The sequence below is a fragment of the Chroicocephalus ridibundus genome, chromosome 1 (genome assembly GCF_963924245.1).
Source record: "Chroicocephalus ridibundus chromosome 1, bChrRid1.1, whole genome shotgun sequence".
Lineage (NCBI taxonomy): Eukaryota > Metazoa > Chordata > Aves > Charadriiformes > Laridae > Chroicocephalus > Chroicocephalus ridibundus.
In genome coordinates, this window is record NC_086284.1 from 21,128,737 (window position 1) to 21,155,960 (window position 27,224).

The window sequence follows — 27,224 nt, forward strand, 5'->3', positions numbered from 1 at the left end:
TGAACACAGACAGAAAATGGGCTGAGGCAGCAGTGAAAGAGTTAAACATTTGCTGAGGTCTCTGCCCTGCTCCACTCCCCGGACCCATCTTTCACTCCCTACAGTTCAGGAAAACCCTATGCGTGGAATAAAACAAAAGACACAATTTCACTATTTGCTAATCCCAAAAGCAAGGAATAACGTCAGTAGCATTTTGAAAGTGATATGGAAAATGTGTATGAATCACTCTGGGCATTTCAGCTCACTGCTCTGGGTGACAGTGGATGAGCAGGGACAGGGGCAGGAGAGAGAGCAAGAGGCAGCTTGGGACATGAGGAAGGCAAGCGGTCAGATGGTGAAAGATAGCAGATGAAAACAACTCATGAAGGATTTTAAATTTATTTAAGGCAATTTAACTTTTAGTAGCTTTGTGCTGCCTCTTCTGACACGTAAAACCTAAAGACATTGTCAAATATTCTAGTGCAGTAACTAAGTAGTCCTATCTCTTAACTTTTGCAATAACCACATCATGAGTTAGTAAATTCTTTGGCTTTGAAGGTTATTCAATCTACAATTTCGCTATTTCTGCTATAAATAGGGCTAACACCCTAAGATATCTTTAACTTATGTTACAGCTGTTAATGCTGTTTTCTGTGCAAAAGGCCATTCTTATGTTGGTTTTTCTCCTGGAAAAAATAGATATAAACCTCTAATCATCTAGTAAGTTCTGAATGGTAGTGTCAGAGCAGTTTCTACAACTTCACAAACTCACCCATGCTTTTGGGATCAAATGAGATCCTTGTCCCACCTTCAGTTTAGGCTGGAGGATGCGGTGGAGCCCGGTCAGGGAGCGCAGTGCTACTGGTTCGTACCACATCCTTTGTTGCTTCCAAGTGGGATCAGAGTTGTTCTCCAGTGGTACGGGCCATGATAAGTGGCCTCCATGTGTCCCACCCTCTTTTGCAGCCCTCCCCCCAGCTGCTGCTTTGCAGAGAACGGTCAGAGGAAAGAGGGAAGGGTCTGAAGGTCGCTTTGCTGTTTTAGCCTGTGGTGGTTGTTTTCTCCTGTAAGGCAGAAAACAAGAGAGCACAGAGCACACGTTAATGCCGACCTCAGATGCGCGCGTGGGAGAAGGGGACGGAGGAAGAAAGGGGTGCAGGGGTAACGCCAGCGAGGATATGGAGGCTGGTGTGCAAGAGGGGGTGCACGTATGTGCAAGGAATGCTGGAGGTGTGTTTTGGGTAGCGACATTGGGTCTGCACCTGAGGGAGCTGAATGAGAGGAGCAGTGGGTAAATGAGCAGGCAAGGGCTTGTCTTTCAGTTCTGGACTGAACTTCTTTCCTCTCTCTGTGCAGCCTCCGCAGCTCGCCTCTAAAGCATCAGACCGTATCATTCTGGAGAGGGGAAGGAGCAATGGGAACCTCCATTCCTCTGGTTTTAGAGGAAGCCTTAAGTTGCAGTCACTTTGCAAATGATTGGGATTATCCCAACAGGGTTGAACATGGTTCATCCCCTGCGGTGTAAGTCTTTTTCCAGAACAATCAAAGAGTTAACAGTCACTGGCCAGATTTCACAAGCTACGGTGCATTTATCAGAGACAAAAGCAGTACAGAAGAAATCTCTCTTGAAACAATAAAGTGCTTAAATGCACATCTTACCAGCTCCTACCCACCTTTGAGACATGTTCTTGGCTATCGGGGTCAACAGATCTAACGGATTCTTGAATGAAGATTTTCCCAACTCATGTCAGAGCTCATCTTGTACAGATTTTCCTCCAGGCTTTTCAGGTGGCTTTAGGACACCACAGAAGACTGACACTTTCTATTTTTCCTTAAAGTCCCATTAGGGCTTTACAGTAACTCTGCTCCCAGTGCCCAGAGTTAGTCTAGAGGACACAGCTTGTGACTGAAGGAATGTCCCAAGCCTTCAGTTCTTGTCCCATGTTACCGTACAGAACCACATCACTTTGCTCCTTTTGGAAATGTGAAGAGCTCCATCCTAAAGGTAATTATTAATTTTGCCCCATTATCTCTACTGGAAGTATTTTTCAAATCATAGGTTCTCTTATGTTTAGAATTTGTCTGATTTTTAGATTAAATGTATTAATGGACAGTTCATATCCGTTTATTCTTGAAGAAATGCCCCACGATACGCTTAGCCTTGGTAAGGCAAGTTTTTACGAGTATTCCCTGCAGCTGTGGTATCTGGTACAATTTGGCTCAAGGGTCCTTGGCATTTCTTAGCTCCCACAGGTTCACATCGTCCTCACGGGAAACAGACGTGTGCACTGGCTGTGCGGAGAGACGGGCGCTCCGATGGCGGTGGGGGATTTTGATGCCGAACCTGACGTTCGGTGCACGGTGCTGATGTGAATGTGGACTGGCGATGGGCGCACACAGCCAGCGGGAGGTGAAGGCGCCGTGGGTGATTAGACGTGGGCGCTCCGGCCATGGCATGTCTGTGTGGATGGGGACATGAGGGAAGGGGCTGGAGATGGCCAGAATGTTGGGGTATTTTGGGGAAAGGGGGTATGGACCAGTCTTAGAATCATAGAATAGTTTGTGTGCTGGAAGGGAGCTTAAAGACCATCTAGTTCCAACCCCCTGCCCTGGGCAGGGACACCTCCCACTAGACCAGGCTGCTCAAAGCCCCATCCAGCCTGGCCTTGAACACTTCCAGGGATGGGGCATCCACAGCTTCTCTGGGCAACCTGTTCCAGTGCCTCACCACCCTCATAATGAAAAATTTCTTCCTGATACCTAATCTATATCTACCCTCTTTCATTTTGAAGCCATTACCCCTCGTCCTATCACTACATGCCTTTTAAAAAGTCCCTCACCAGCTTTGTTAAAGGCCCCCTTCAGGTATTGGAAGGCCATTATAAGGTCTCCTCGGAGCCTTCTCTTGTCCAGGCTGAACAACCCCAACTCTCTCAGCCTGTCCTCACAGGAGACAGCTCCATCCCTCTGGTCATCTTGGTGGCCCTCCTCTGGACCCGCTCCAACAGGTCCATGCATCTCACGGTCCCAGCACCTGGGGATGCGAAGAGCGTGTGTGTGTTTGGCGGGGGGGGTTGGCTGCGGGCAGGGGAGGGGTGGGGGGTGGCGGGGGACAGGGGCGATGCTCGGGGGCGGCGGGGGGGGGGCGGGTGCCGGTGCCGGGGCGGAGCAGGTCGGGGGGGGGGGGGGGCCGCCCCCACCGCCCCCTCCGCCGCCGCGGGGCCGCGCGGGGCGGTGGCCGCCGGGCCTGACGTCACCGGCCGGGGCGGCTATAGGCTGCGGGCGGCGCTCCCCGAAGCGGCGGCGGCTCCGGCTCCGCTCTGCGCGCTCACTCCGCGCTGCCGCAGCCCCCAGCGCCCGCGGCGCCCGGGCGCTCCTTCGCTGCCTCCGCCGGAGCAGGTAAGGGGCTCCGGGGCGGGCACCGGCACCGCGGGACAGGTCCGTCCCTCCCCACCCCCCCACCTCCCCCCCCCGCCCGGTTTCGGCAGCCTGTCCCCGCCGGGATGCGGGGCGGCCGCTCCCTCCCTCCCACCCTCCCTTCCTCCCTCCATCCCTCCATCCCTTCCCTCCGCAACTAGTTGGGGTGTGCGGGCGGGCGGCGCTGCCCGGGATGCCGAGTAATTCGCGAAGTCGGTGTGGCGGCGCGATGCCCCGTCCCCGTCCCGCCACCCCTCTGCCGCCCCCGCCCCGGCAGGGCGCCGGGTCCGCCGGGAGCGCTGCCGTGGCGGGGCGCGGGGAGGAGGCTGCCGCAGCCGCCGGCGCGGTGTTTTGGGGAGAGGGGAGCGGCGCGGGGTGGGTGCCTCGGAGCGCTGATGTGTCCGGCTCCCTTCGCAGGCTGCTCTGTCACTTTGGAGCCAGCGTGAGCCTGAGCCGGCGGCATCCCGGGCATTTCCAGCGAGCGCCCGCCAGCAGCCCGGCACCGATTGAAATTTAGGCGTCTTCAGAGAGGGGAGGAAGATCCTCATCTTCCGAAGCCTCCTCAATGAGTGCCAAGCTCTCCAAGGAGTTGAGGCTGTCGCTGCCACCTTGTCTTCTGAACAGGACATCTGCCACCTTAAACACCAGCAGCACCTGCATCACGCAAGTGGGTCAACTCTTCCAGTCCTTCTCATCCACCGTGGTTTTAATTGTCCTGGTCACCCTCATCTTCTGCCTGATCCTCCTCTCCCTCACCACCTTCCACATCCACAAGAGGAAGATGAAGAAGCGGAAAATGCAAAAGGCTCAGGAGGAGTACGAACGGGACCACTGCACCCACAGCAGCAATAGCGGCAGCCAGCACCCTGGGATGGGGGTGCAGGGAGAGGCACCTCAAGGAAGAGACAGCCGGCTGGGAAGACCCCCCCAGGACTTGGAGATCCAGCGCCCCTCTCCCTCGGCAGCCCCGAGCTCTCAGCAAGCACGGGCTTGTTTGGACACAGCTGGTGCGGGGCTCTTGCAGACGGTGATTTTGTCATGATGATTTGGGGGAGACCTCGTGAAGGCACTGGTTGGTGTTTGTAAATACCTGAGTGATTATTCTAGTCCCCGAAGAAGAAGAAAACATTGCTAATTCAAACGAACGAACAAGCCCACGATCCAAGCGCATGACAGATCACATTGCGTTTCTCATTGACTGTGCGAGGAAAGGATGCGTCTTTTTACTGGAGAAGGAGCTGCACACAGCTACCAAATACCAAGTCGTCCACCTGGAGGAGAGGGCCAGGGGTGGGGGATCCCTCTTCCCTGGACATCGTTACCCTGGGGACCGGGACGATCCCACTCTCCTGGGATTCCCGCTGCACCCTGTCACCATTGCATGGCGCGGGGTTGGGGCATGGGTGAGTGGCGTGGGGGGAGAGGCAGGTCTGGCGGGTGCCTTGGGACCCCCTGTCCCTTCGGAGCAGGGCGACAGCGCACCCTGGTCTCTCTCCTTTTGTGCTAGGACCTGTGCCCCTGTCCCACCTCTCTCACCCCTTCCCAGGACGGGGTATTGTTTTGTGTAGAAATGGCCACCCCTAGTTGGGCTTCACTGCAAGTGCCGGCCGGCCCCACGGCCCCGAGCCCCCAGCTGCAGCGCTGAGCATTCCAACCTCCGGGGGGATGGAGCGAGCTGTCTGCACAGAGTGATGCCCGAGCTTTCCTCTCCCCTCGGCTCCCCTCGTCTTCACATGCTCCCCCCCATGCCCATCCCTGTGCCACAAAACCTGAGACCCACACCCAGAACTGTGCTGTGTGGCAGGGCGAGGTGATGTGCAGTAACTTGCCTGTCCTCTCCCAGGGGAGGATGTCCTTGTACCTCCTGTTGGTCCTGAACCAAATCCAGTTCTGCACCAGGCACCCCGCACTGAATGCCTGCGTTTACGGCTTCGCCTCCCAGCAAGGAATCCTGCAGCAGTACAGAGCTGGCTTCTACTTTTTTTTAGGCTGATATATATTTTAACCCTCCTAATCTAGTAGACAGTTAGGGACAGACAACACTTAATTTTCTCCCCTTTCCCCTTTGGGGAACAAACCACACAGTTGTGCAAAATGTCTGCTCGTAAGCCCTGGCAAATATTTATTTCGGAAGTGGCTGGTGTAGTTTCTCCCTAGCATGCACCAGGAGTTTTTTGTCTGTGGATGGCAGGTGTGAGTGGCTGCTAATACTGTGTGTGTTGGAGGAAGCAGCGTTGGGTACAGAAAATGCGGCTTTGCTTAGCGATTAAATCAATGACCATTACTTGAAGGTGCCTTAACAGAGTGCCATATCCAAACTTTGAAACATCTTGTGTGGTATCATAGCAGAGGCAGCCCTCTACTGTGCATATTAACATCTGAAAAATACAGCAAAGAAAAAGTGATCTCGAGGGCTTTCTTCTTTTTTTTTTTTCTTTTCTTCTTTCTATCCCAGCATTCAAAGTGATCTAAGGAGATAGTAATAGTCCACAGTTTTAAATGTTTTGTATCCACTTTTTCCCCCTCTGGAGTCCTCTGCCTCCCAGGGTGGCTGTTAGGCTAGAAAAATCCCAGGCACACGCAGCAGGAGGTCTGGGGCCCTCAGCTGTGAGTGAATTTAAAACTGGGAAAGAGGGTGGCAGAAGTGCTCCATAATCCTCTAATAGCCCCCAAGTGGGTCAGGGCAGTGTTTCTGTTCCCCAGTTTTACCCCTTTCCAATCTTGCCTGGTCTGATGGGAAACTGCTGTTGAGTTTGGATCCGCGCCTCCAGCGTTTTAGGCAAGTAGTGTCTCACCCAGCTCAAGGAGCCGCTCCGCCAGCTGAGGTTAGTGTGGCAAGCGTCCCTGCGACCGAATGGGCTTGTGCACGTTGCGGTTTGAGGGGAGCCATGGCTGACTCTCGCCGCCAGCCGGTATGAGCGGATGCTAATGGCTACTTCCTTGTTGCTGGGCGAGGAAATTGGCTTTGTTTTGTTTCCCCCTAATAAAGGATGCATGAACTTTTGTGTTTAACCTCCTTATGCAACTGCAGCACAGTATTGCACCACAGGGAATAGATTTAGGACAATAAAGAGTGTCAGTGAACAGTATTGGAGCTTACTGATCGTTGATGGCCACTAAATAGAGAGATATTACTTTCCCCTTTATTTTGTGCCTTTGAAAAAAAAAAAAAACCAAACCACCAACCAACAAGAGTGTATAATTTCGAGTTTTATAAAAGCAATAAGATGTTCCATATCACTCCAGTGCATTTCTGGTTGATGATTCCACTTCTTTAGTGTCTGAAGTCAGATACTCTTCCTTCTGCCTTATGCACTCAAGGCATGCAATAATTCCCCAGAAGTGTACTGCTTGTCACATCTCATTGCAGTTATAAAATTGCCCTATTTTTGAAGAAAAAAAAAAAAAGATGGAGAGATAGATATATATATATATCTTTATATATATTATGGATATACAGGTATATATATTATTTATATAATCTCATGACACTAAAAGTAGTTGCAAAAATGTAACTAGAATTAAAATATGTTATCATGTAAAACTCTATCCTCTGTTAATTAGCTTTGATTTAATATTTTAATATCTCTGTATTTATGTAAATCTGTGTAAATTATGTGGTCTGTAAGTAAAATTTCATACTGACTTTAATTTTCTCAGAACTGTGAGCTTCTTGTGGTGTCATTTAAGGTTTTTTATTTCTAAAGTTAAATTATACAAGATACAAGAAGTTATAAATTCCTATTATCACACAGAAATACTGCAATAAGGTTCATGCGTACTCCCAGTAAATACACAATCCTGTCATGAAGTATGGCAAGCTTATGAGGTTTAATTGGATGGTCTCAGGAGATCTAGCTGATACAAGCAGGACACGTAGGTTTTCATTTTCATGAAACAATAAGCAATCTAGGGAATAAATGTGGATTTTTAAAACAGAGTTTATGCTTGGAGGTTCTGTCAAATCAATTGCTTCAAAACCCTACAGCTACAGCTAAACTTCTGCACTTAGCATTCAGTATTAATAAGGCTGATGCTTCTTTCCCCTCCCCCCTCCTACTTAAACTAGAAAAGTGTAGGAAATTGTTCATATTTCTAAAGCATACATTTTCAGCTAACTGTGAAACTGCCCAAAGGGTTTTGAGTATACATATTTTATGCAAGTATAACATCTATGTATCTGTATCCATATATTTAAATATTTTTGTGTAACCTTTTCTACGATATTTGATAGAGATGCCGGGTAAATGCTTGCACCCTTCTCGTACGTAAGGAAGGATTCATACCCTGTCGATGTGGACGTTCTTTTTCCAGTGAATTTGCACTGCTTTCGGCCAGTTACGATGGAGAGCGGGGGAGCCGAGTGCTGGCTGCTGGAAGCACAGCCAGCCTTTCCTCTCTTCAGGGGCACCTCCTCTGGCTGGATTTTCCTGGTTGTGAATGGGAGCCGGGTGCCCACCAGCATCCTGCATGTGTGAGAATAAGAACTGCTGTGGTGCTCAACAGATCCTGGCCGGTCCAGCCGTCGTCCCGCGGGAGAAGCAGGACAGCAGTGACTTGTTTTGTAGATCCTGGTGAGAACTGAGAGCCCGCCGGGCGATGCGGTGGCAGTGCTGGGGCTGGATCGGAGAGTCGGCGATGCCTCGTCCTGCACTCCCGTCCTCGGAGCCTGCTGCTGGCCCGGGGCTTCGTCCAGCTCCCGCTGGCATCAACAGGAGTGGCTTCCACTGACTGCCAACGGACTTGGATCCCGTCTGCAGACCACACAGAGGGTGACAGCTCTCCACATCACCACCACTGGTCCTGCTCTGTGCCCGTCCCGGCAGCCTCTGCGGGGATGGAAACCACTGCATCCCACGAGGGCTGGGATGCTTCAGCCTGACAGCACCGGGGAACCCGCGCTGCTGCTGTCAGCTCTGCTTCTACGGACTGAGGCGTTTAGGCGTTTCTATATGGATCCTCTCTGGATCGTGGACAGGGAATGTAATTTCATTAAAATGTGTCATTCCAGCATTTTTTTCTGTGGGGGTTTGTCTACTGCAAATGTAGTCTCAGATGAAATTTGCAGGCTGTCCATCCAGACATGCTTTAGCTTTTGACACGTCTCTCTCAGACATATATATCTGTATATATAGATATATATCTCGAAAGAAATGCTGGACAAAAAGCAAAGATCAGAGACTCCACATTATAGACAAAACTGTCCTATGACTAAAAACTGGTGGGGTTTTTTTGCTTTTATTTTTAATTAATTTTAAAGGCTACTATCTTTAATGTAAATAGCAAGTTACCATGTGAGTAATGTTTTCCATAGCATTTCTGAGTAGTTGCTATCTTGTTTCTGGAAAGCTATGTCCAGTGTTATGAAGCAACTGTGTTTTTCTTCTTCTATTGTTGTGAATATGAGTGCAACTTTTATGTAGGGAGGAAAAAGAACATGATTTGACTCTTTAGACAGGACCGAATTATTTTAAATCCAGTTATAGGACTTGGTTGCTTTTTTTCCTTTCTAGTGGTTATTCTCTCTGCACGTTTCTATTTTTTCTATGGGTACTTGAAACCCTACATTTTAATAAGTATGCAAGATATGAAGGGAAACGCGAAAAATGAAGTAGGAAACATTCTTTTTCCTCTTTTGTGTAAATAGCAAAATTTATAATGACTGAGATACCATTTCATTACAGTTCTCATCTACATAGAAGTTGGCATGACTCATATACAAACCTTTAGTAACGCTTTCATTTATGTTAAAAATTAGAACTACTTTTATCCAGGACTGACTTTCTCATCTCTTTCTGGTATCTAAGGCTTTTTTTTTTTCCTGAAGCCAAGTTTTCCATCTGATCGCTAAATAAATTTCTAGTAGAACAGAGCCTCCTTCTGTTTTTAGTCTCTTACATGTAGGTCTCTGGTCTGAATCCAGCCGAACTCGGTAGCGTGGAAAGTCTGTTACGAAGTGGTGAAGACTGGCTGGGGTAGGAGCCTGGAGGAGAGAGGTGCCTGTCTGCCAAGCAAACAGGTGAGGTGCCTGGCAATGGTGATGGTTAGCTTTCCCGTTTGGAGTTGTGGAAGTGAAGCCTCCCCATCCACTGGGGGGACCTGGGTGAAGGGCGACTCATTCCACCCACAGCAGAGACAAGTAGCGATCTCTTTCCTGATACCTTGTTCTAAAACATCATTTTCTATATGACGCTAGATCTCATTTCTGTAAATTATACGTAAGACATTGCTTACACAAATCAAAGAAGTTTTCATTGCTTCATTGGTACTATATGTTCTCTGTGGGTAGCTAGATTTCATTTTCCAACCTTTTTAGCCCAATACCTCCACAAGCATCAATTTTGTATAAGTTAGGAAATAAATATTTGGATCAGAACACTGTCAGTAAAAGTTGCCTTTATTTATATAATCCAGTGTTCCACTTGTCTTTTCTTAGTTGTTTTCTTCCTTGAAATGGAGCAATATAATTTGTTCATTATTTTACTTTTCTAAAGAGGACAACAAATTTGAAGCAGGCACTGCAAAATACACATACACAAACAGGAAAAGATTTCACATTGTACAGCAGAACAAAATCATGTAGGTTTTGTTGGTTTCACAGTAAGTCTTTGTCCTCTGTTTTTCAGACCCCCTCCAATTAAGCAAAATTTTTACCTAAAATCTTCTGAAAGAACTCTCATATAACAGTTAGATTGCCTTTCTTTTATGGTTTTAGCTTTGTTTACTACACAGTCAATGACAGAGTACAGGTTAAAACTTTTCAAACATCTTGTCATCTAAAAATAATAAAGTATCCTAGGGTATTATGAGTGTTGTAAATAAGGGGTAAGTATGGAAGGTTAGAAGGAGAAAATATTAGCTCTATAATACAACAAAAGCATCACGTGCTGGAGGATGAATTAATGATTGTAAATGAGCGCCTTTACATTTCATTCCTGGCTCTGTCACTCACACGTTGTGAGGCTCTCAGCTTCCAAGCTATTTATGTAGTAAATATATAAAACTTATCTATTAAACAAAGACATGGAACCTGCAAATATACAGTCCTGAAATGAATAAATTAAGCGTCATATACATTAAAAAAAATATTGATACTGTAATACAAATTAAAAGAGTCTTTATGCTAATCACCTGGCTTGGATTATTTGAGTGCTTACATTTGGCAGCGAGGTCCAAGTGGTACACTGCACAGCTGGGAGATGGATGGCTGGGCAAGATGCTTAACAGTCACACCGAGTGGCCCAATTTAATTTCTAAGTTGAAGTGGAATACGTGTTATGAAGGAGAGCCAAGACAACTAATGTTTATTTTACCATTTCATCGCTCGTAACACTTTTTTTCAGTGCAGAAAACAGCCTTGTGTGGTTTTGAGCAGAGTGCTGACTAAGGTAATAAGAATGTAGGAAAAGACAATGCTTAGGAGTAAACCTATCACTAATGAAATTCGTGGCAAAAGCTCCCTGAATGCAGTGGGGCCTGGACTATGCCCAAGATGATACCGAATCTCGCTCCCTGCTGCCTGTCCATCCTTTGCCGGTGTCATCAGACTTCTGATTGTTGTAGTTAGTATTTCTAGGGCACCTGGATTTCTCTTGTGTTTTGGCTCACAGTCAGTACCCAGCTCCTGTGGAGGACAGCGGGGCATCACCTGGGGGTTACCTACAGGTGACACACTCATGCTCACTTCTCTTTAGCTTTCTTTGTGTCCTGCTGTTCTCTGAATCTGACTCCCCACTGGACAGCCAGTCTGGTTAGCCTTTCCACCGGACAGGCTCTGTCGGTTGGGCTCGTTTCTTCTTTCCAGTGGGTAATCTCAGCCTGTCTCTGACATTAGAAAGTTTCTCTCTCTAAGTCATCAGCTGGTTTGATTTGTGCAAAGAAAACTGTAGGTCTTTGCCCTCATCTTGATCCAGCATTGTCACACATTTACCCAACCATATTGATACGGTACCAAAATCTCTGTGACAAGGCGGAAGCTTTTGAGAAAGTGCTGGACTTCAAACAGTCTGAGAAATCCCGGAATGCTTCCTAACATGGTCCATTGGCTCTGGAACAACATCACATTTCCTGATTAAGCTGCCAGCCCTAGACTACAGGCTGAAACTGCTGAGAAATCTTCATTCTGTCATATTAAGAACACCACTCTAAGGAAAAGTATCGGTTTCTACAGAGGGGAGACTAAATGAGTGGATGTGGTGACAGTATGGGTATTAATATGTAAATATATACATAAAACCTGTAAGACAGACAAGGGCAACTGAGTGTCTAGTAATGTCTGACCACCCAGTCCACATTTCCTGCTTTTAAATCAGATTATCACAATCCATTCTTTTACTTGTGGTCTTGAATGCTATTAGACGTATGCTTTTACTTTGCTGCTCAGCTGGAAAAATCAGTCAGTGAGCCTCTGCTTCTCTAGGAACTCCAGCTGAACTTTTTAAACTCTATTTGTTTTCATGATAGAAATACAGTTTTTATTAAACTATCCTTTTGACAGGCCTCAGCAATAGTAAAGGGAAGCCTTCACTTCCAGCGCATGTGTTAGAGCTTGTTCAATCTGGCAACAATGATGTGTAAAGGAGGATAATTGTCCAGATGATCATATGGGGTCACTTCAAATGTCTATAAAAAACTTCTGGTTGCATTTGAACAGAAAGCAAAGAACATGTAAACCCTGAGACAGCCATGGCTTTTTACCTATCTGTAGTAAAGCAGGTTCAAAACACCTCTGCTCACCACTTGAGTTATTCTAGATGTATGTACCTCTAGAACCGAGCTGACTGTGCGGGCCATTACCTATCCGACAGAGCTTCTCCAAAGTCAGTTCCTCCTGGGGTAAGGGGATGATGATGAACCTAGCAGAGGTGTCGAGAAGGTATCTGAAATGTGACAGATGGGTTTTAGTATTACTGTTTGCATAGTGCTGTAGCCATACTGCAGGGTTAAGGGCAGGTTCCTTAGGCTAGTACGCTTGCAAGTGAGAAAAGGTAACGGTACCATACAACTCTTGGTATCAGAGATCTGGGTATAATGTCTTTTATAAATGAAAGCTTCAGATATTACAGGTTCCAGAGAAACTCTTGGGATCACTGTGCTCCGATTAGGCCTCTTCCGTTTCCTTTCATAAGATTTCTTCTAATGTTCCGGAAAGCAGAATCTCAAATTATGTCAAAATAAAGTAAGCAACAGGACACCACAATAGGTGTGAGAAAGCTGGGCTTCTGAAAGACACCAGGTTGACAAATCTTCATTTGTTCGTAGCCTGGGGACTTCACCACCAGAAACTGGTGCTTCTTCTCCACTGATGTGCACCATTTGTTGCAGCGAGGGGCCAGGAGGAGAAGTTCAGATTCTCTGAGCACACAGTCCTCATTCAGACTGATGGAGGTGGTGAACTTGAATGGCAATAGCTGTCACCAGGAAAATGAAGGGAAAACACGTCTCATCAGGTAAGGCATGGCAAAAACCAGCATTTGGAAACAAAGATCTTGCTGGGTTATCACTGGTGATTTGGTAAGGAAAATCTCCAGGATTTACTTCACAGTAGCTTGGCTCGAGTAACTTCTCAGCTTGAGGAGGTTTCCTGTCTCTGCCAGCACTCTGCCAGACCACTTTACCTGAATTCAGCGTTAGGTCTTCACCAAGTTATTTTACTTTGAAGCAAGTTATGGTGCACTTTCACGGATGTATAGTGAATGTGTTAGTGAATCACAGGTGAGCGACAACCACTGGGAGGGCAATGGAGCAGCATCCAGCAACAAGGGGAAGGATGCAGGGGCACTAAACTCTTCGGTACAGTTTTGTGAGGAAGGGCTTATGAGTCCCATTTAGTCTGTCTGGTACTTAATATCCGCGTCGTGGACATCTGTGATTAAAATATAGATAGCCTGCTGTGGCTGTGGAGTTTCACCTGGCTCTTGGGTACTGTCATACCCCACTGCCACAATACCCACGGCCGCCTTCACACCCCATGGTGTCCACCTACATTAGCTTGCTTTCTCCCTCTACCCTTTGAATGAGATCCTTCACGTTTTCCCAAATATCCCCCTGCTCACCTGTATGTCCAGCTCCATACAATATCTGCAGCTCCCACCCCTGACCTGGTTGGCTTGCATGTGGCCTGTAAGGAGCTGCACGGGTGAGGGTGAATTCGTCAGTGCGGACGAGGTCCCAGTTATCCCTGCCTTCCTCCCCATGCAGCCACTAGCGAGGGCTTCACCCCCAACCCAGCCACCCACAGATCTCATGAGGAGTCAACACCATTCAGCTCTCCACTCTTCCATCAAACGTAGTTGAGATTAGCCAATGGATGCAAAAGCTGTTGGGGGAGGACAACTGACAGGCAGTTGGGCAGCGAATGTGCCTGCACAATAACGCAGGCGTTACTGAAATAAGTTATTTTTCACATCTCATGAATTGTAAGTAAATTTCAAGACTTTTCTGGTGCCTGACTCATAGTGTTGAAATATTTGGATTTGGCAATGCTGCTCAACAATATCTTTGAAGCCCATCTGTGCTGTTTATATGCTCTTTCTTCAACCCCCAGGCATTGTCTGTTTCCTTTGGTTTTCAAGACTGTAATCCTTTGAAGAAAGAAATTAGGGGTTTGTTTGATAATTGTGATGGTTATGTGAAGCTTGTTCGGAAGGTGAATCATAGATTTCTAAGACTAGAAGGGATTTGGAGGCATACAGCTACAAAATGAACTACAGTCTGTCACAAACAGGATTTTAATCCAGTAATTCATGTCTCCTGCCTAGCAGGTCCAGTGGCACAGAAGCATTCGTTTTTCAGGAAGAGAGTCATAGCTGATTTCCAGCTTGCAAGTGCTGGTGAATCCAGTTCATACTTTCAGAAGTTATTTCAGTGATTAAAAAAGTAGCCTAAAAATAAAGGGTTTATCCCTTCAAGGATATATTTTTTAATATACAGAATGAAGTTAGCATATGCAGTAGTTATTAGGACACTGTTAAAAACAGACATCTGGCAAGGAAGGTAAGCCACCTGTGAAAACACAGTTCCTATTACATGTAGTAACCCAAACAATGCCTCAGTTATAAATTCACAGCACTGGGAGTATAAACAAAACTGTGTCCTGGGGGAAAAATATGGGAAAGTGTTACATATGCAACCGTGTACCCACTCAGAAGGTGTCAGTTGAAATAAATGAGATGTTTGTGGTCGCTGTGGAATTTTGCCTCAGAAAATAAACTATTTTTATAGATTTACCCTTCCATCCCTTCATCGTTTCCCCCTTATTCCAATCTCTCTTTATGAAAAAAAATCTTGTGCTGAACCTCCAAGTATTTCTCTGTGCCTCATTGACAGCAAAGCAGACTGAGCATTTTTTGATGTGAAACCGCATTGAACGGCTCAAGGACTGGACCAAAACCCTCCTAAAGTTAATGGGAAGCTTATGTCCATTCCAGTGGAATTTGCATTATATCAGAAATATTCCCAATGCATATCTCATCTTGTAGTTTTTAGGGTCTAGTATGCAACAGCCCTGCTGTATTTGCAAGTTCTAATCACTTTTTACAGTTAAGTATCTGAAAACTATTTTACCTGTGAATTATACAAATTTATTTTCCAAAGAAGACTTAAGGACATAGAATTGTATCATTAGATTTCTTAAAATTAGAATTAAGCCTACTATTTTATTATACTCTTCAGGCTAAAGTTACAGGGATCTGTAACTATTGAGGAGAAACAATAAATATGTGGTAATATAACCTCCTAAAGTTACAGACAATGTAATTTTGTCTAAGACTAGCCAAGTGTCTTCTCATCCTTCCTCCTATGAACAGTGGAGTGCTTGTAGTGATAGAAATTGCAGGTTTTATTTGTGGATTTAAGGGGTTTTGCAAAATAAAACCATCAGGCTGTAAGGCTTTGTTGCAAATGAGTGTCCCTTCCTTCCTCGCCTCTTGAAGACAAAGTCACCTTGGTCTTGGTGACCAGGAAGACGCCCAAAAGCAGCTGGTTTGAAGGCCTGGGTAAAAAGCACAATGCAGAAACTCAGGGTTCTCCAGGCTGAATGGATGAGGGCCGGTGATTTTGGACTTGAATTGGCCTCCTGAGAGCCAAGACACTTCTGTTGGTCCTGGTGCAGCTGGAAAAAATTCAAGTTGTGTTCTTTCAAAGATGACTGCAGTTGAAAGTTCCTTAGTGGGCTGTATACAAAGTCAGAGGCCACACATGGTCCACAGCTTTATATAAATATATATATATATAAAAAGTAGCTATGTATGGTATATATGTGTGTGTGTGTGTATGTATGTTTATCATCCACATACATATATATATATACATATATATATATATAAATTCTCACACACAGATTTTGGTCTGATGACTGCTCTTGAAGCCCAAGATTCAACTTCCAAGTTAATGAGGTTTTCAGAAAAGTTTGGGGTTATTTTCTAGCTGCTTTCATCTGTGTTCTCAAAAAAGAATCATCAGTTACTGAAACTTCTGGTTATTTATAACAGTATAAGCAAGGGACATCAAAACAACTCTCTTCCAGCATAAGCTGAGAAGTAATCTTCATTTTGGTTTGTCCTAAGAGAAAGAGAATAGCATTCATGCTTATCAATGAATATTTTCTAGGGTATTCAGATAGAAACAAGGCAATGTGACGAAGCAAGCGCATTTTTCTTTTAATTGATAAATAATTCAGAAAACAGCCACAGGATAGTGCAGAAAACATGCCTTCTTGTGAGAAACTAAAAAACTCAATCTGTTCTGCTTACCCAAGAAAAAGCTGAAAGGTGATTTGAGCACAGTCCTACATGGGAAAAATATTTTTCATGGGGAGTAATTGGTTAGAAAAGAATAAAATATCCTTATGTGACACAAAGTGCGGAAGCTGATGCTGTATAATATGGAGACTATTTTTGACAGTAGAGATAATGAATGGGGCTATGGTAGATTCTTATCATTTGAGCTGTTTAAATCCACGTTATTCTAAAATGTCATTACTTCTAAAGAAGTTACAAGGTTGATGCAAAGATTTTTGGCTAATGATATTCCTCAGATGGATTTGTACAGGAGATCAGACAAGATGATTGTATCACTTTCCTTTAGCCTTCAATCTATTGATCTGCAAAATACGTTTTCAACCACAAAATAGACTTTTTGTGTAAAGGATGATTTTATTTTTTTTTTCAGAAAATTGCACAGAAACTGACAATTAAAAAAAGAAAGTTTTATGTCACATGTATTTTTGTTACAAGGCTAACGGAAGTGAGTGTTTCTCTTTGCTTTCTCATAGCATATCTTCACTACTGCATGACACATTCAACCGATAGAGGACTTTCAATATGCTTGACAAACGCTGTTAGGTGCATAATGGTAAAGGCTGCCTCAAACAATCGTAGAATCGTAGAATAGTCTGGGTTGGAAGAGACTTCTAAAGGTCATCTAGTCTAACTCTCCTGCAATGAGCAGGGTCATCTTCAGGTAGACCAGGTTGCTCAGAGCCTCGTCCAACATGACCTTGAATGTTTCCAGGGATGGGGCACCTACCACCTCTCTGGGCAACCTGTGCCAGTGTTTCACCACCCTCAGCATGAAAAATTTCTTCCTTATGTCTAGTCTAAATCTACCCTCTTTTAGTTTAAAACCATTACACCTTGTCCTGTGTCAACAGGCCCTGCTAAAATGTTTGTCCCCGTCTTTCTTATAAGCCCCCTTTGAGTACTGGAAGGCTGCTATAAGGTCTCCCTGGAGCCTTCTGTTCTCCAGGCTGAACAGCCCCAACTCTCTCAGCCTGTCCTCACAAGACAGGTGTTCCAGCCCTCTGATCATCTTCGTGGCCCTCCTCTGGACCTGCTTCAACAGGTTCATGTCTTTCCTGTGCTGAGGGCTGGATGCAGTACTCCAGCTGGCGTCTCACCAGAGCAGAGTAGAGGGGCAGAATTACCTCCCTCAACCTGCTGGCCATGCTTCTTTTTGATGCAACCCAGGATATGGTTGGCCTTCTGGGCTGCAAGCGCACATTGTCAGCTCATGTCCAGCTTTTCATCCACCAGTTCCCCCAAGTCCTTCTCGGCAGGGCAGCTCAATCCCTCACACACAGAGCTTAAGAAGTTATCCTCATCACAGCCCACATCACAGGGCTTAAGAAGTTATCCTCAATGCACTCCAGGAGTCTCCTGAATTGTCTACAGCTCACTATGTTACTTTTCCAGCAGATGTTGGGGTGGTTGAAGGGCCCCAGAAGGAGAGAGCCTGCAAGCTCAATGCCTCCTGTAGCTGGAGTACGAAGGCTTCATCAATAGGCTCCCCTTAATCAGGCAGCCTGTAGTAGACACCAACCACAAGGTTCCCTTTTTTGCCTCGGTCTCTTAATCATACCCACAAGCTTTCAACTTGCTCGTGGCTATTCTTCAGAGACAGCTCTTCACACTCTATCCATTTCTTGATGTAGAGAGCAACGCCTCCACCCCTCCTTCCTTGCCTGTCCCTTCTGAACAGCCTGTAGCCATTGATAGCCATGGTCCAAGTCATGGGATTCATCACACCCCGTTTCAGTAACAGCAACTAGGTTGTAGCTTTCTAGCAGCACGGTGGCTTCCAGCTTCTCCTTCTTCTTGCCCATGCTGTGTGCATTGCTGTGGAGGCACTTCAGGTGGGCTGTTGGACATGTCACCTTCTAAGAGGAACACCCCTTAATTCCTTTGAGGTATTTCCCTGGTGTTTCCCTCTTGGCTTTGAATACCTCACAAGTCCCTGGCTCATCTCTGTAAGATTTCAAGTGTGCTGCAGTGCAGCCAGCATGTCTCAGAACAACAGGTTGCGGGCCCTCGCTAGCACTCCCTCCCTCTAACCTTGGTGTGTTGTCCCACAGCTTGTCACGGGCAAGCCTGGTATTATCCCCCTTCTCCATCAAACCTAGTTTAAAGCTCTGTCGATGAGCACCACTAGCTTGTGAGCAAAATACTCCAATCTCCTCTCCTAAACACTTAATTTCAAGAGATTAACTGAAAGGTTAAAAAATGTGCAAAGGCAGCAATTTGGGGAAAGAGGATATCACTGGATTAACTCAGGGTTTTCCATTATTGTCGTGGTTTGGGCTGGACTGGCCACTGAAATTAAGGTTGGTCATAAGGCAAAAATATTGTGGTACTCCCAAACAACCTTTCTATAGATCAAAGACCAAACTTTACAGTTTACTGGGTAGGAACAGGATAGTAGCCCTCTAAAAAGTTAGATTCCTCTACTGGCACTCTCTGTCTGCTCTTGTAAGTCTTCCAGAGCAGCAAGATGCATATGTATACAGCTAGGCTTGAAGTTTGTATGCAAAGTTGTTACCGTGGTTGTTTGGGCCTAAGGAGCCTATGTTCTTCCTTTGCAGGACGTTTGTTTTACAGAGAGAAAAAGGTATTACCCAAAACAATACTGGAAGAAAACGACCACCTGTCCTATAAAAGTGGGCTTGTTAATACAAATAGATTAATGGGAAAACTAAATTGAGTAGTCTGAACAGAGGCATCAAACACTCTCAAGATTTTAGCTGCAGCAGATAACCTCATGGATGGATGCAGGAATTGCTTCTTAACTCCTGAGTGATGCAAATCAGATTCAAAGAGCTAAAGCATTGTACAGGCTGGAGGAAAAGAAGTTGTTACTGAAATTCTCAAAGCCTCCCTGCAGTAGGGGTGTGATGATAAGTGGAAAGGAAGCTATGGAACGAAGAACGAAAGCAAAAATGAGTGGGAAATAATTTCCAGGCTTTGCTTTTCCTGATGATCTATCTGAGCCACTGGTAGCGTCTCATGGCTGTGGGCAGAAGGAGCTGCAAAATCTGGGTATTTGGGAAACACGGCACATCAACTTGATTCTTAATGCAAGTCCAGGGTTGAGCAGTGACTTGGTGCGGGAATTTAGATATACCTTTGTGACCATTGCCTGCTTTAGCCACATAAACTAGTTGTTGGATGTAGCCCAAATAATGTTGTAGGGGGCAAGACCCAAAAGCTGCAGTGCTCAGGTCTTTTATTTGATCTAGCTTTAAACACTTCCCCAGCGTTTGATCTAGTGAAAACCCTCTCCACCCTCACCCAATTCTGTGTTACAGCGGATACACGTATTAAAAGAGCGGCTTATATCCTCGCATAACCTCATATCCTAGCTCAGATTCCCTTGCAAAACAGATGTATTCACTCCCCATGGTTTTGTCTTGCTCTGCCTCCTTTTTAGATTCAAATCTACAACAACTTTCTAATGATGTAGTTAGCTATCTGTATAATTTAAACTATAAGCTCCTTGGGGTAGTGACTTTATTCACATGTACCAGGCACACAAATGGCGCTGTATAAACACAGAGGATATGCCACTAATTAATAATAGCTCCTTTCAGCTCCAAGGGTGACTTATACAAGTGGGGGTATTTTAATGCTAACTGCTCTGAGGACTGTCTTCTGTGTAATGCAAAGTGAGAAGATCGTTCTAAGTGTATGGAATTGTTTGTGACATTAATTGAGTCCCAGATGTGTTGAATTGTTTCAATATGCTGGGCTGAGAAGCTGAAGCCACTGAAAATGAATATGGTGGGTTGTTAATGTGCTTGGTTATGAGGAAATTAGAACACTTGTTGAAATGTTGTCAGCTGAGTTTAATTTCCAGTGGATTTATTGAGCATGAAACCCATGGATGAGGTTGTATTATCCTGGATTTTTCTTTTCCAGCAGTATTGTATTATTTTCACTACAATATTAGCACTACAGGTGATATTTTCTGCTCACCATAAACAGCAAAACATTTGTATGTGTCATTGTCCATGGGACAGTGATGTGCTCTTTTAAAGGTTCTTTTCTGTAATGAGAGTGACCTCAATTTCTGCCACTGCTCATCAATGACACAGCTCACAAACTGCCCGTTCCGCTGCAGAGTTGTCAGCAATGGCAAAGCTATCTGTACTCGGATGTAGAAGCAAGTGGTGCATTGCCCTCCACGGCACAAAGTAATGGTGACATTGGTCTGTAAATCACCTATGTAACGTAAAAAACACTACGCATTTTAATGTGAACTGTAGGCAGGTGAAACCTCCAGTCAGTTCACTTGGCTGCTGCAGATTGCGGCTGCTCTGTGGAAACTGGCTGCCAGCATATCTGGTATTGTAAAAGGACACCCATTTGTGTGGATGAAGAAGTTGTGCAGATCTTCTGCTTAAGGCCAGTTTGGGCGTCCAGATTTCTCATTTATCTCTGAGACTCCCCTACCAATAAGTCATCTGCAGCCACTATTGACCAGATCTTGAATCAGCTGCAGAGGACTAGCACCATTGAGCTCTAGTACTGTTGTGTTCAGCCTCATGTTCTTGCATCAGTCATCTGGCAGAATGGTGAGATGCATAAGAATGCTGTAAAAGATATTAGGCTGGATGAGATTTCCCAAGCTACCTAGCTGTAAATACTAAGAAGGGTTTAATACCAGGTAAAATCAAGTATTTAACCCAAGTAGGAATCCTTAGGGATGTAAGAGGCTGATGACTGTCTGTTCCTGGGACCCATAGACATGGGCTTCTCCTCAGATGTTGGAGGGGTTTTGGAAGAGATCCATCAGCCTTGGATGCTGGAAGAGAATCCTCAGATATTCCAGAGCTGAGTTCAAATCCTTCCTCAGACTATTGTAATTTTAACCCTCCAGCCAGAAAAATAACTATTATGCTTAATTATTAACTATTCCCTATTTTAATCTTTCGATTATTCCTTATTTTGCCTGGATTGATTTAATATTTTCCGACCTGGAATGGAAATTTAAGCAGAGTATTTTATTGTTTGCATAAGAGTCCTACTCTCCTTTTAGTGCTACTTCTGAGAGATAATGGATTATGTTAGATAGGTAGAATACGGGGGACTTTATCTACCTGTATGGAAGTGAAGCGTTGGGTAGAGTGTCCCTTAAGAAATGTCCGTTGGAAACATTAGGTGGACATGACAGGTATTAGCACAGCTCCTGTAAGGCAGATATGAAGTAAAAAATGAGGGAAGCTATCAGGTTTGGGAGAGGTCATTGGAGGTATTCTTCTGACAGTGGTTCTCGAGTTATCCAGGGGATCTGAAAGAGGCCTAACGGGCTCTGTGTTTGGGATACATTACTGCTGTGTTAATCCACGTTGGGGCTTCTAATGCTTATCTGCACTCTATAAGGACCACTGAGTTTCTCCTTTGATGAATGTTTGGCTATTTTTTTTGTCTTTTTGTCTCTCTCTAATGCATTTGTCATTGGTCATAGCTATAAACAGGATTTAACACCAAGGGGAACTGACGTCCTGTAGCATACTTCAGGTATGCTGTGTCCTGCACTCGTGAGTAAACTGATTACCAGATTTGGGATAGAGAGGAATTTTTCCCTAGGTGACACCATCAGGTTGTCAGAGTTGTCCTTGCCCTATTCTGCATAGCTGTTAAAGCCTGGCTGCCAGTTTTATTTAACCACTTTTAAGTGGGTTTTTGCCATTATTCTAGGTCACTGGTGATATACTCACTCTCTTATGTAACTGCGGCTTAAAACTGATTTAAGGTGCTAGGGAGTATTCTGTGGCCTGTGGCATTAGAGAGAAATTTGGCACACCCTTTAAGCCTGGATAATTACTGTGTGGTCATCTGAGGTTGCAGGGAACGGGACTCAATGAGCCAGTCCCATATTCTTCTTTTTCACCCTGGTCCAGAAATATGAATTCAGGTTCTTTAATTTACAAAAGGACACGGTCCTGATTGTTTCTTTTGCCAGCTGAATGCCTGTGAGGTGAAATCAATGTGTAAGGAGTGCAACTGAGCAAGTACAGAAGGATGCCTCAATTTACTGGGCTTGTGAAATTAAAGTCTTGCCAGATGAACTCAGATGGTTCAGTGTGTGCCCTATGGGAGATGCTAGGGGAAACTTGTACCACCAAATCCCACAGCACTGCACTAAGAGGGAAATGTTTCATTGAATCCAATCAAAAAGATGTGATTTGGGCAGCCTGTTACTCCTTTTCCATCTCTGCCATCTGCCCAGTCTTACAAAGACAGACCAGGCAGTCTCAATGAGAGGAACATACAGTGACTACCTCAAGAGACTGGTGGAGATACTGGAGTGCTTTGAAAAGAAATAGGTGAGGATCATGTCTATCTTGTCCTGCTTCCGTCACAAACCAAGCTCATGGATTATTGGGGTTGGAGCCTCAGCTTTTTCCATGGCCAATCTAAGACCCATGTAATACTTCAGGACTTGAAGAAAGACACGTCACTGGCCTAAGATTGGCTTTGTCTCTCCAGGGCAGTAGGCAGGACTCTTTATTGATCCTAGATGGGCAATAACTCCTTGAGAGAGGAGTAAAGTCCATATGGTTGTATTAGTATGTGTCAATGCTCTAAAAACCTGGCTACCTCTGGAGAGAAAGCTGGTGCCTCACTCTCTTTTATTGGTTCCTTTGTTCCATGCCACTTCACTTGGTCATTCACAGCAACTTCTGATAAGAGGCAAAGATAAGAAAAACAGTATAATTCCAGTTTCAGAGATCACCTTGATCTTTTCATAGGTGAAATGTCAACTTCATTCCTGGAGTTGCATCTGCATTGCATGCCAGAGTCCTTGGACAAACTGCAGCCCTGTGGCAAATCTCCCACCATTAAATCTCCTGAAGGGGGAAGGAGAGAGGTCAAGGCAGTCACAGTGGAGACAGGGATGGGAAGAGATGGAGGTGGGATAAGCAAACGACAAACAAGCTTGTTCTCACAAACACATTGTAATTAAGACCAGAAGCTGATGCAATAATAACAGTTTCTTATGTAATGCTAAATACTACTATTTTACTCCGATTCTGATGACTATTTTTCTGTTTCACTGAACACTGAGCAGAAAGCTTCTTACAAATGAGCTCTTAAGTGCATCATGTAAAATTTGAGCATGCCAGAATAATTTACTCCTTTCAAAGGATCCAGCATAGTGAGGCTTTTTCTTCCTAACTGCCCATGCAGTGCCTCAGATTGCTTATTAGAACAGTTAGGCATATAGAATATTAATAAGAAATATCATGCTTTTCTATTAAATTAAACCGACATTTTAAAATTCAAGTGCTTTGTATTATCTTCTTTTTTGAATTGTGGGTTGCTAATGGTGGAAACACATATTCAAGGTGATTTTTAGATCATTTTTACAGGAAAACTAGTGCTAAAGGAGAAGAAATTGAATCACCGCATTTCAGTACAATGTTAATGCAGATACTCTGCTGCATGGTCATAAAATGAGCATATTTATGATGACAAGCTGTAAGATTATGGTGCTGTAAGTGCCAAATTTAAAATCTGAATGGTAAACAAGGGAACTTGTTTTAGGCATTTTTAAAAAAATGTTTTAAAAAGACAACTGTAATGAGGGCAAATGTTCATAGATCTGTTCTTTATGCATAGATTTTTCATATGCGACAGAGGCATATAACAACGGAATTACAGAAAATAGGTCTGGAAGAAATATCATCAGGCCATCAAGCCTGTGCCCCCCTCTCCTGCTGTGCCAGAATGAGGGACCTGTCTTTTGTTGGTGAGCAGTTCATTAATTGCTGATCACATATCATCATGGTCATTCTAATATCATGTATAAATCCTTCAATAATTAACATGAGTAAACTGCAGGGCTTTATAAAAGTTTGAAGTGTATTTTTATGTGCCTTTTTCAAGGACAACGCAACAGTCCCTATTTGCAAGTGGCACTCAGCTTTGACAGAAGTGTCCCTGGGGAACTGAAACCAATTTGCGAGGTAAAGTGTTATAGGTTCTTGTCAAAACTGGTCAACACAGCCATTAGACTTTCCTATTGTAGTTCTGAGGTCAGTGCAGCTTCCTGCCTGCCTGGAGGGTGTTTTAAAATTATCTATCATTTCAGTTCCTGAATATCTGAAGTCTGGACTTCCTGAAAAGAGGTGTAGATTTTGCATAGCTTTGGAGGGGAAGGAAAACTGGTGGCATTATCTTGACCTTGTAGATAAGAAGAGATGGGGACTCACATTTGGGAGACAGACCTGAAGTCTCCACAGCTGTTTATACTAAGACTGTGCAGATTTCAGGGGACGGCAAGTTAGATTTCTGTTCCTTTAAAGAGTAATGCCTGAGGTGTAAAAGCTCTTAATGTAAATGGAATTTCTCTGGTCAGGTGTGATGCCTCAGTCTGTACATGACACACACAGAGTACATGTGTGGTTTCTTAATATGTCCCATGGTAGGCTCTAAAAGTGTTAATTGAGTCTGAAGACTTAGTAGAGCCACTCTTCACAAGTCAGTCATTTCTTGACTTTTTCTTTGCAGATCAGTGGCTTTTGATCACTTCCTGATCATTACTGCACAGGTTCCATTGGGGCTATATGAGATGCTGTGCAATAAAAGCCCCTAATCCTCTACCAGTACCTTTAGCTGAAGCTTCCCTTGCCTCCGAGTCACCTTCAGGAGAGCTTTCAGTCCTGAGTTCCCTCTAACTCTTGCTCTGTTACTACCAAGAAGGTTTCCAACCAGCCCTCTTTGCCTACATCCTCTAGGGAAAGAGGCTTGGGAAAGGGCAATTCTTCTGAAGAGCCCAATCTGGTTATTGTATAAAACCACAGTCCTTGTAGCAGAAAGTTCATAATCTAGGCAGACAGAAGAAAAGGTGGGTAGAGAGAGAGGAGATGGAAGTGGGAAGTCACCTGTCCAAGAGCACAAAAATGGTCAGTGATAGAAGTGGGAGTAAAAGAATAACACTCTGGGCTCTCTGTCCCAGTGTGTAGATGATGCTAACTACTCGCCAAGGTTTTTGCAGATGACTAAACATCAAGTTCTTTTGAAAATGGATTTTTTCCACCAGAAAATAGTTACCCGGTCTCCTCAGGGTTTTATACTTCTCCCAACCCAGACTTTTTGTTTTTATCGCCAAGTTGTAAGATCTAGTCTACCTAATACAAGCACATAAAAACAACAGCCCGATGCTTAAAAAGAGTAAAAAGTGTACCCAGAGACATCAGTGCCTCCTCCCTAAAGAAGTTCTGCAGTGAGATACCTGTTTGGATTGCTTTTGACCTAAGTTTTGTCTGTAGTCAATGTTAGAAGATAACAACCAGAAGGACAATTTAGCCTCAGCTTGGAGGTAGTTTAGGTAAATGCCACAATTTAGGTGAGATGAGTTTGGGCCCTGCCATGAGAAGGGTGCTTTGGATCTCTGCACAGTGAAGTGACAGGTAACCACTTCCAAAAGGTAATAGTTTCTTATCACAACACAGTGTAAATGATTGATAGATAAGATATGAAACGTACTAATAGTCATTCGAGAAAAAAATTGAAGACTGATGACACCTTTTTTTTTCCCCCTCAAGATTTTGTCCTTCCCTACTAGTCTAAGACAAAAGGAAACAGTCACCAGTTCAGATCCACTTGGCCGTAAAAAAACTTGCGTACTGGTCAGAGCACTCATCTACTGCAAGGATCCTACATGATTTCCCCATTGTTTTCTTAAAATGTTCAGCATTGTCAATTGATTTAAATGATGATAAAACTGTTCATGAAGCCTTCAGCATATTGGCTGTAAACCAGACCTAGGGCTGTCTTTTCATGTGATAAAATGGCTTTATTTCAATGACAAACATAGCCAAAGGGGAACATTTTGTTTAAAGTCTTAAAAAAAAAAAAAAAAGTGTATCATAACCAACTAGTTGAAAACTGCTTTAATAGGATAAAGTGACTTTTTAAGCAAGGTTTTCTTCTAGTTGTCGTCTCTCTTTGGGACTTATGGGGGTGAGCTGAAGGAGCCCCTCAGTTCTTGTTGGAGTTAAAGTTAGAGTCAAAATACTGTCAAGTGCTTTGAGCACGTTCAAGTCAACAAAGAGACAAGAATTCGGGGTGTGCTCTGCATTTGGGAGAGTTGATTTGCTTGAGGGTAGAAGGCTCTACAGAGGGACCTGGACACGCTGGATCGATGGGCCAAGGCCAATTGTATGAGGTTTAATAAGGCCAGGTGCCGGGTCCTGCCTTTCGGTCACAACAACCCCAAGCAACGCTACAGGCTTGGGGAAGGGTGGCTGGAAAGCTGCCCGGCTGAAAAGGACCTGGGGGAGCGGGTGGACGGCCACCTTAACATGAGGCAGCAGTGTGCCCAGGTGGCCAAGAAGGCCAACAGCATTCTGGCTTGTATCAGGAATAGCGTGGCCAGCAGGCGTAGGGAAGTGATTGTGCCTCTGTACTCGGCACTGGTGAGGCCTCACCTCGAGTGCTGTGTCCAGTTCTGGGCCCCTCTGGACAAGAGGGACATTGAAGTGCTGGAGCGTGTCCAGAGGAGAGCTACGAGGCTGGTGAGGGGTCTGGAGACCAGGTCATATGAGGAGAGGCTGAGGGAGCTGGGCATGTTTAGCTTGGAGAAGAGGAGGCTGAGGGGAGACCTCATTGCCCTCTACAACTACCTGAAAGGAGGTTGGAGAGAGGTGGGGGTTGGCCTCTTCTCCCAAGTGAATAATGACAGGACCAGAGGAAATGGTCTGAAGTTGCGTCAGGGGAGGTTTAGATTAGATATGAGGAAGAGTTACTTTACTGAAAGAGTGGTCAGGCACTGGAACAGCCTGCCCAGGGAGGTGGTTGAGTCACCATCCCTAGAGGTGTTTAAGAAACATCTAGATGTGGCACTTCAGGGCATGCTCTAGTGGCAGAGATTGTAGGTTGTTTGGTTGGACTCGATGATCTGAAAGGTCCTTTCCAACCATGAAGATTCTATGATTCTAAGTCTGGACTGTTATCTAAAGGGATATTTCTACCTCTTGCTCTCTGACTCCAGCCACGTTCCCTCATTCCAGCACACCGTGTTGTGTGGGTACATAGCAGGCCAGA

General features: G+C 44.9%; 1 protein-coding gene across 1 annotated transcript; it reads left to right on the top strand.

The window, feature by feature from the left end:
• Window positions 1-3,240: 3,240 nt before the first annotated feature.
• Window positions 3,241-9,268, top strand: C1H11orf87 (chromosome 1 C11orf87 homolog). Its single transcript, XM_063330538.1, has 2 exons — window positions 3,241-3,378; window positions 3,814-9,268. Exon 2 carries the CDS (start codon window positions 3,962-3,964, stop codon window positions 4,436-4,438), a length of 477 nt encoding a protein of 158 aa, XP_063186608.1. The 5' UTR covers window positions 3,241-3,378; window positions 3,814-3,961; the 3' UTR covers window positions 4,439-9,268.
• The last annotated feature ends 17,956 nt before the right edge of the window (window positions 9,269-27,224 follow it).

Coding starts and splice junctions, on each gene's coding strand:
- C1H11orf87 (XM_063330538.1), top strand. CDS start 3,962: ATGAGTGCCAAGCTCTCCAAGGAGTTGAGGCTGTCGCTGCCACCTTGT.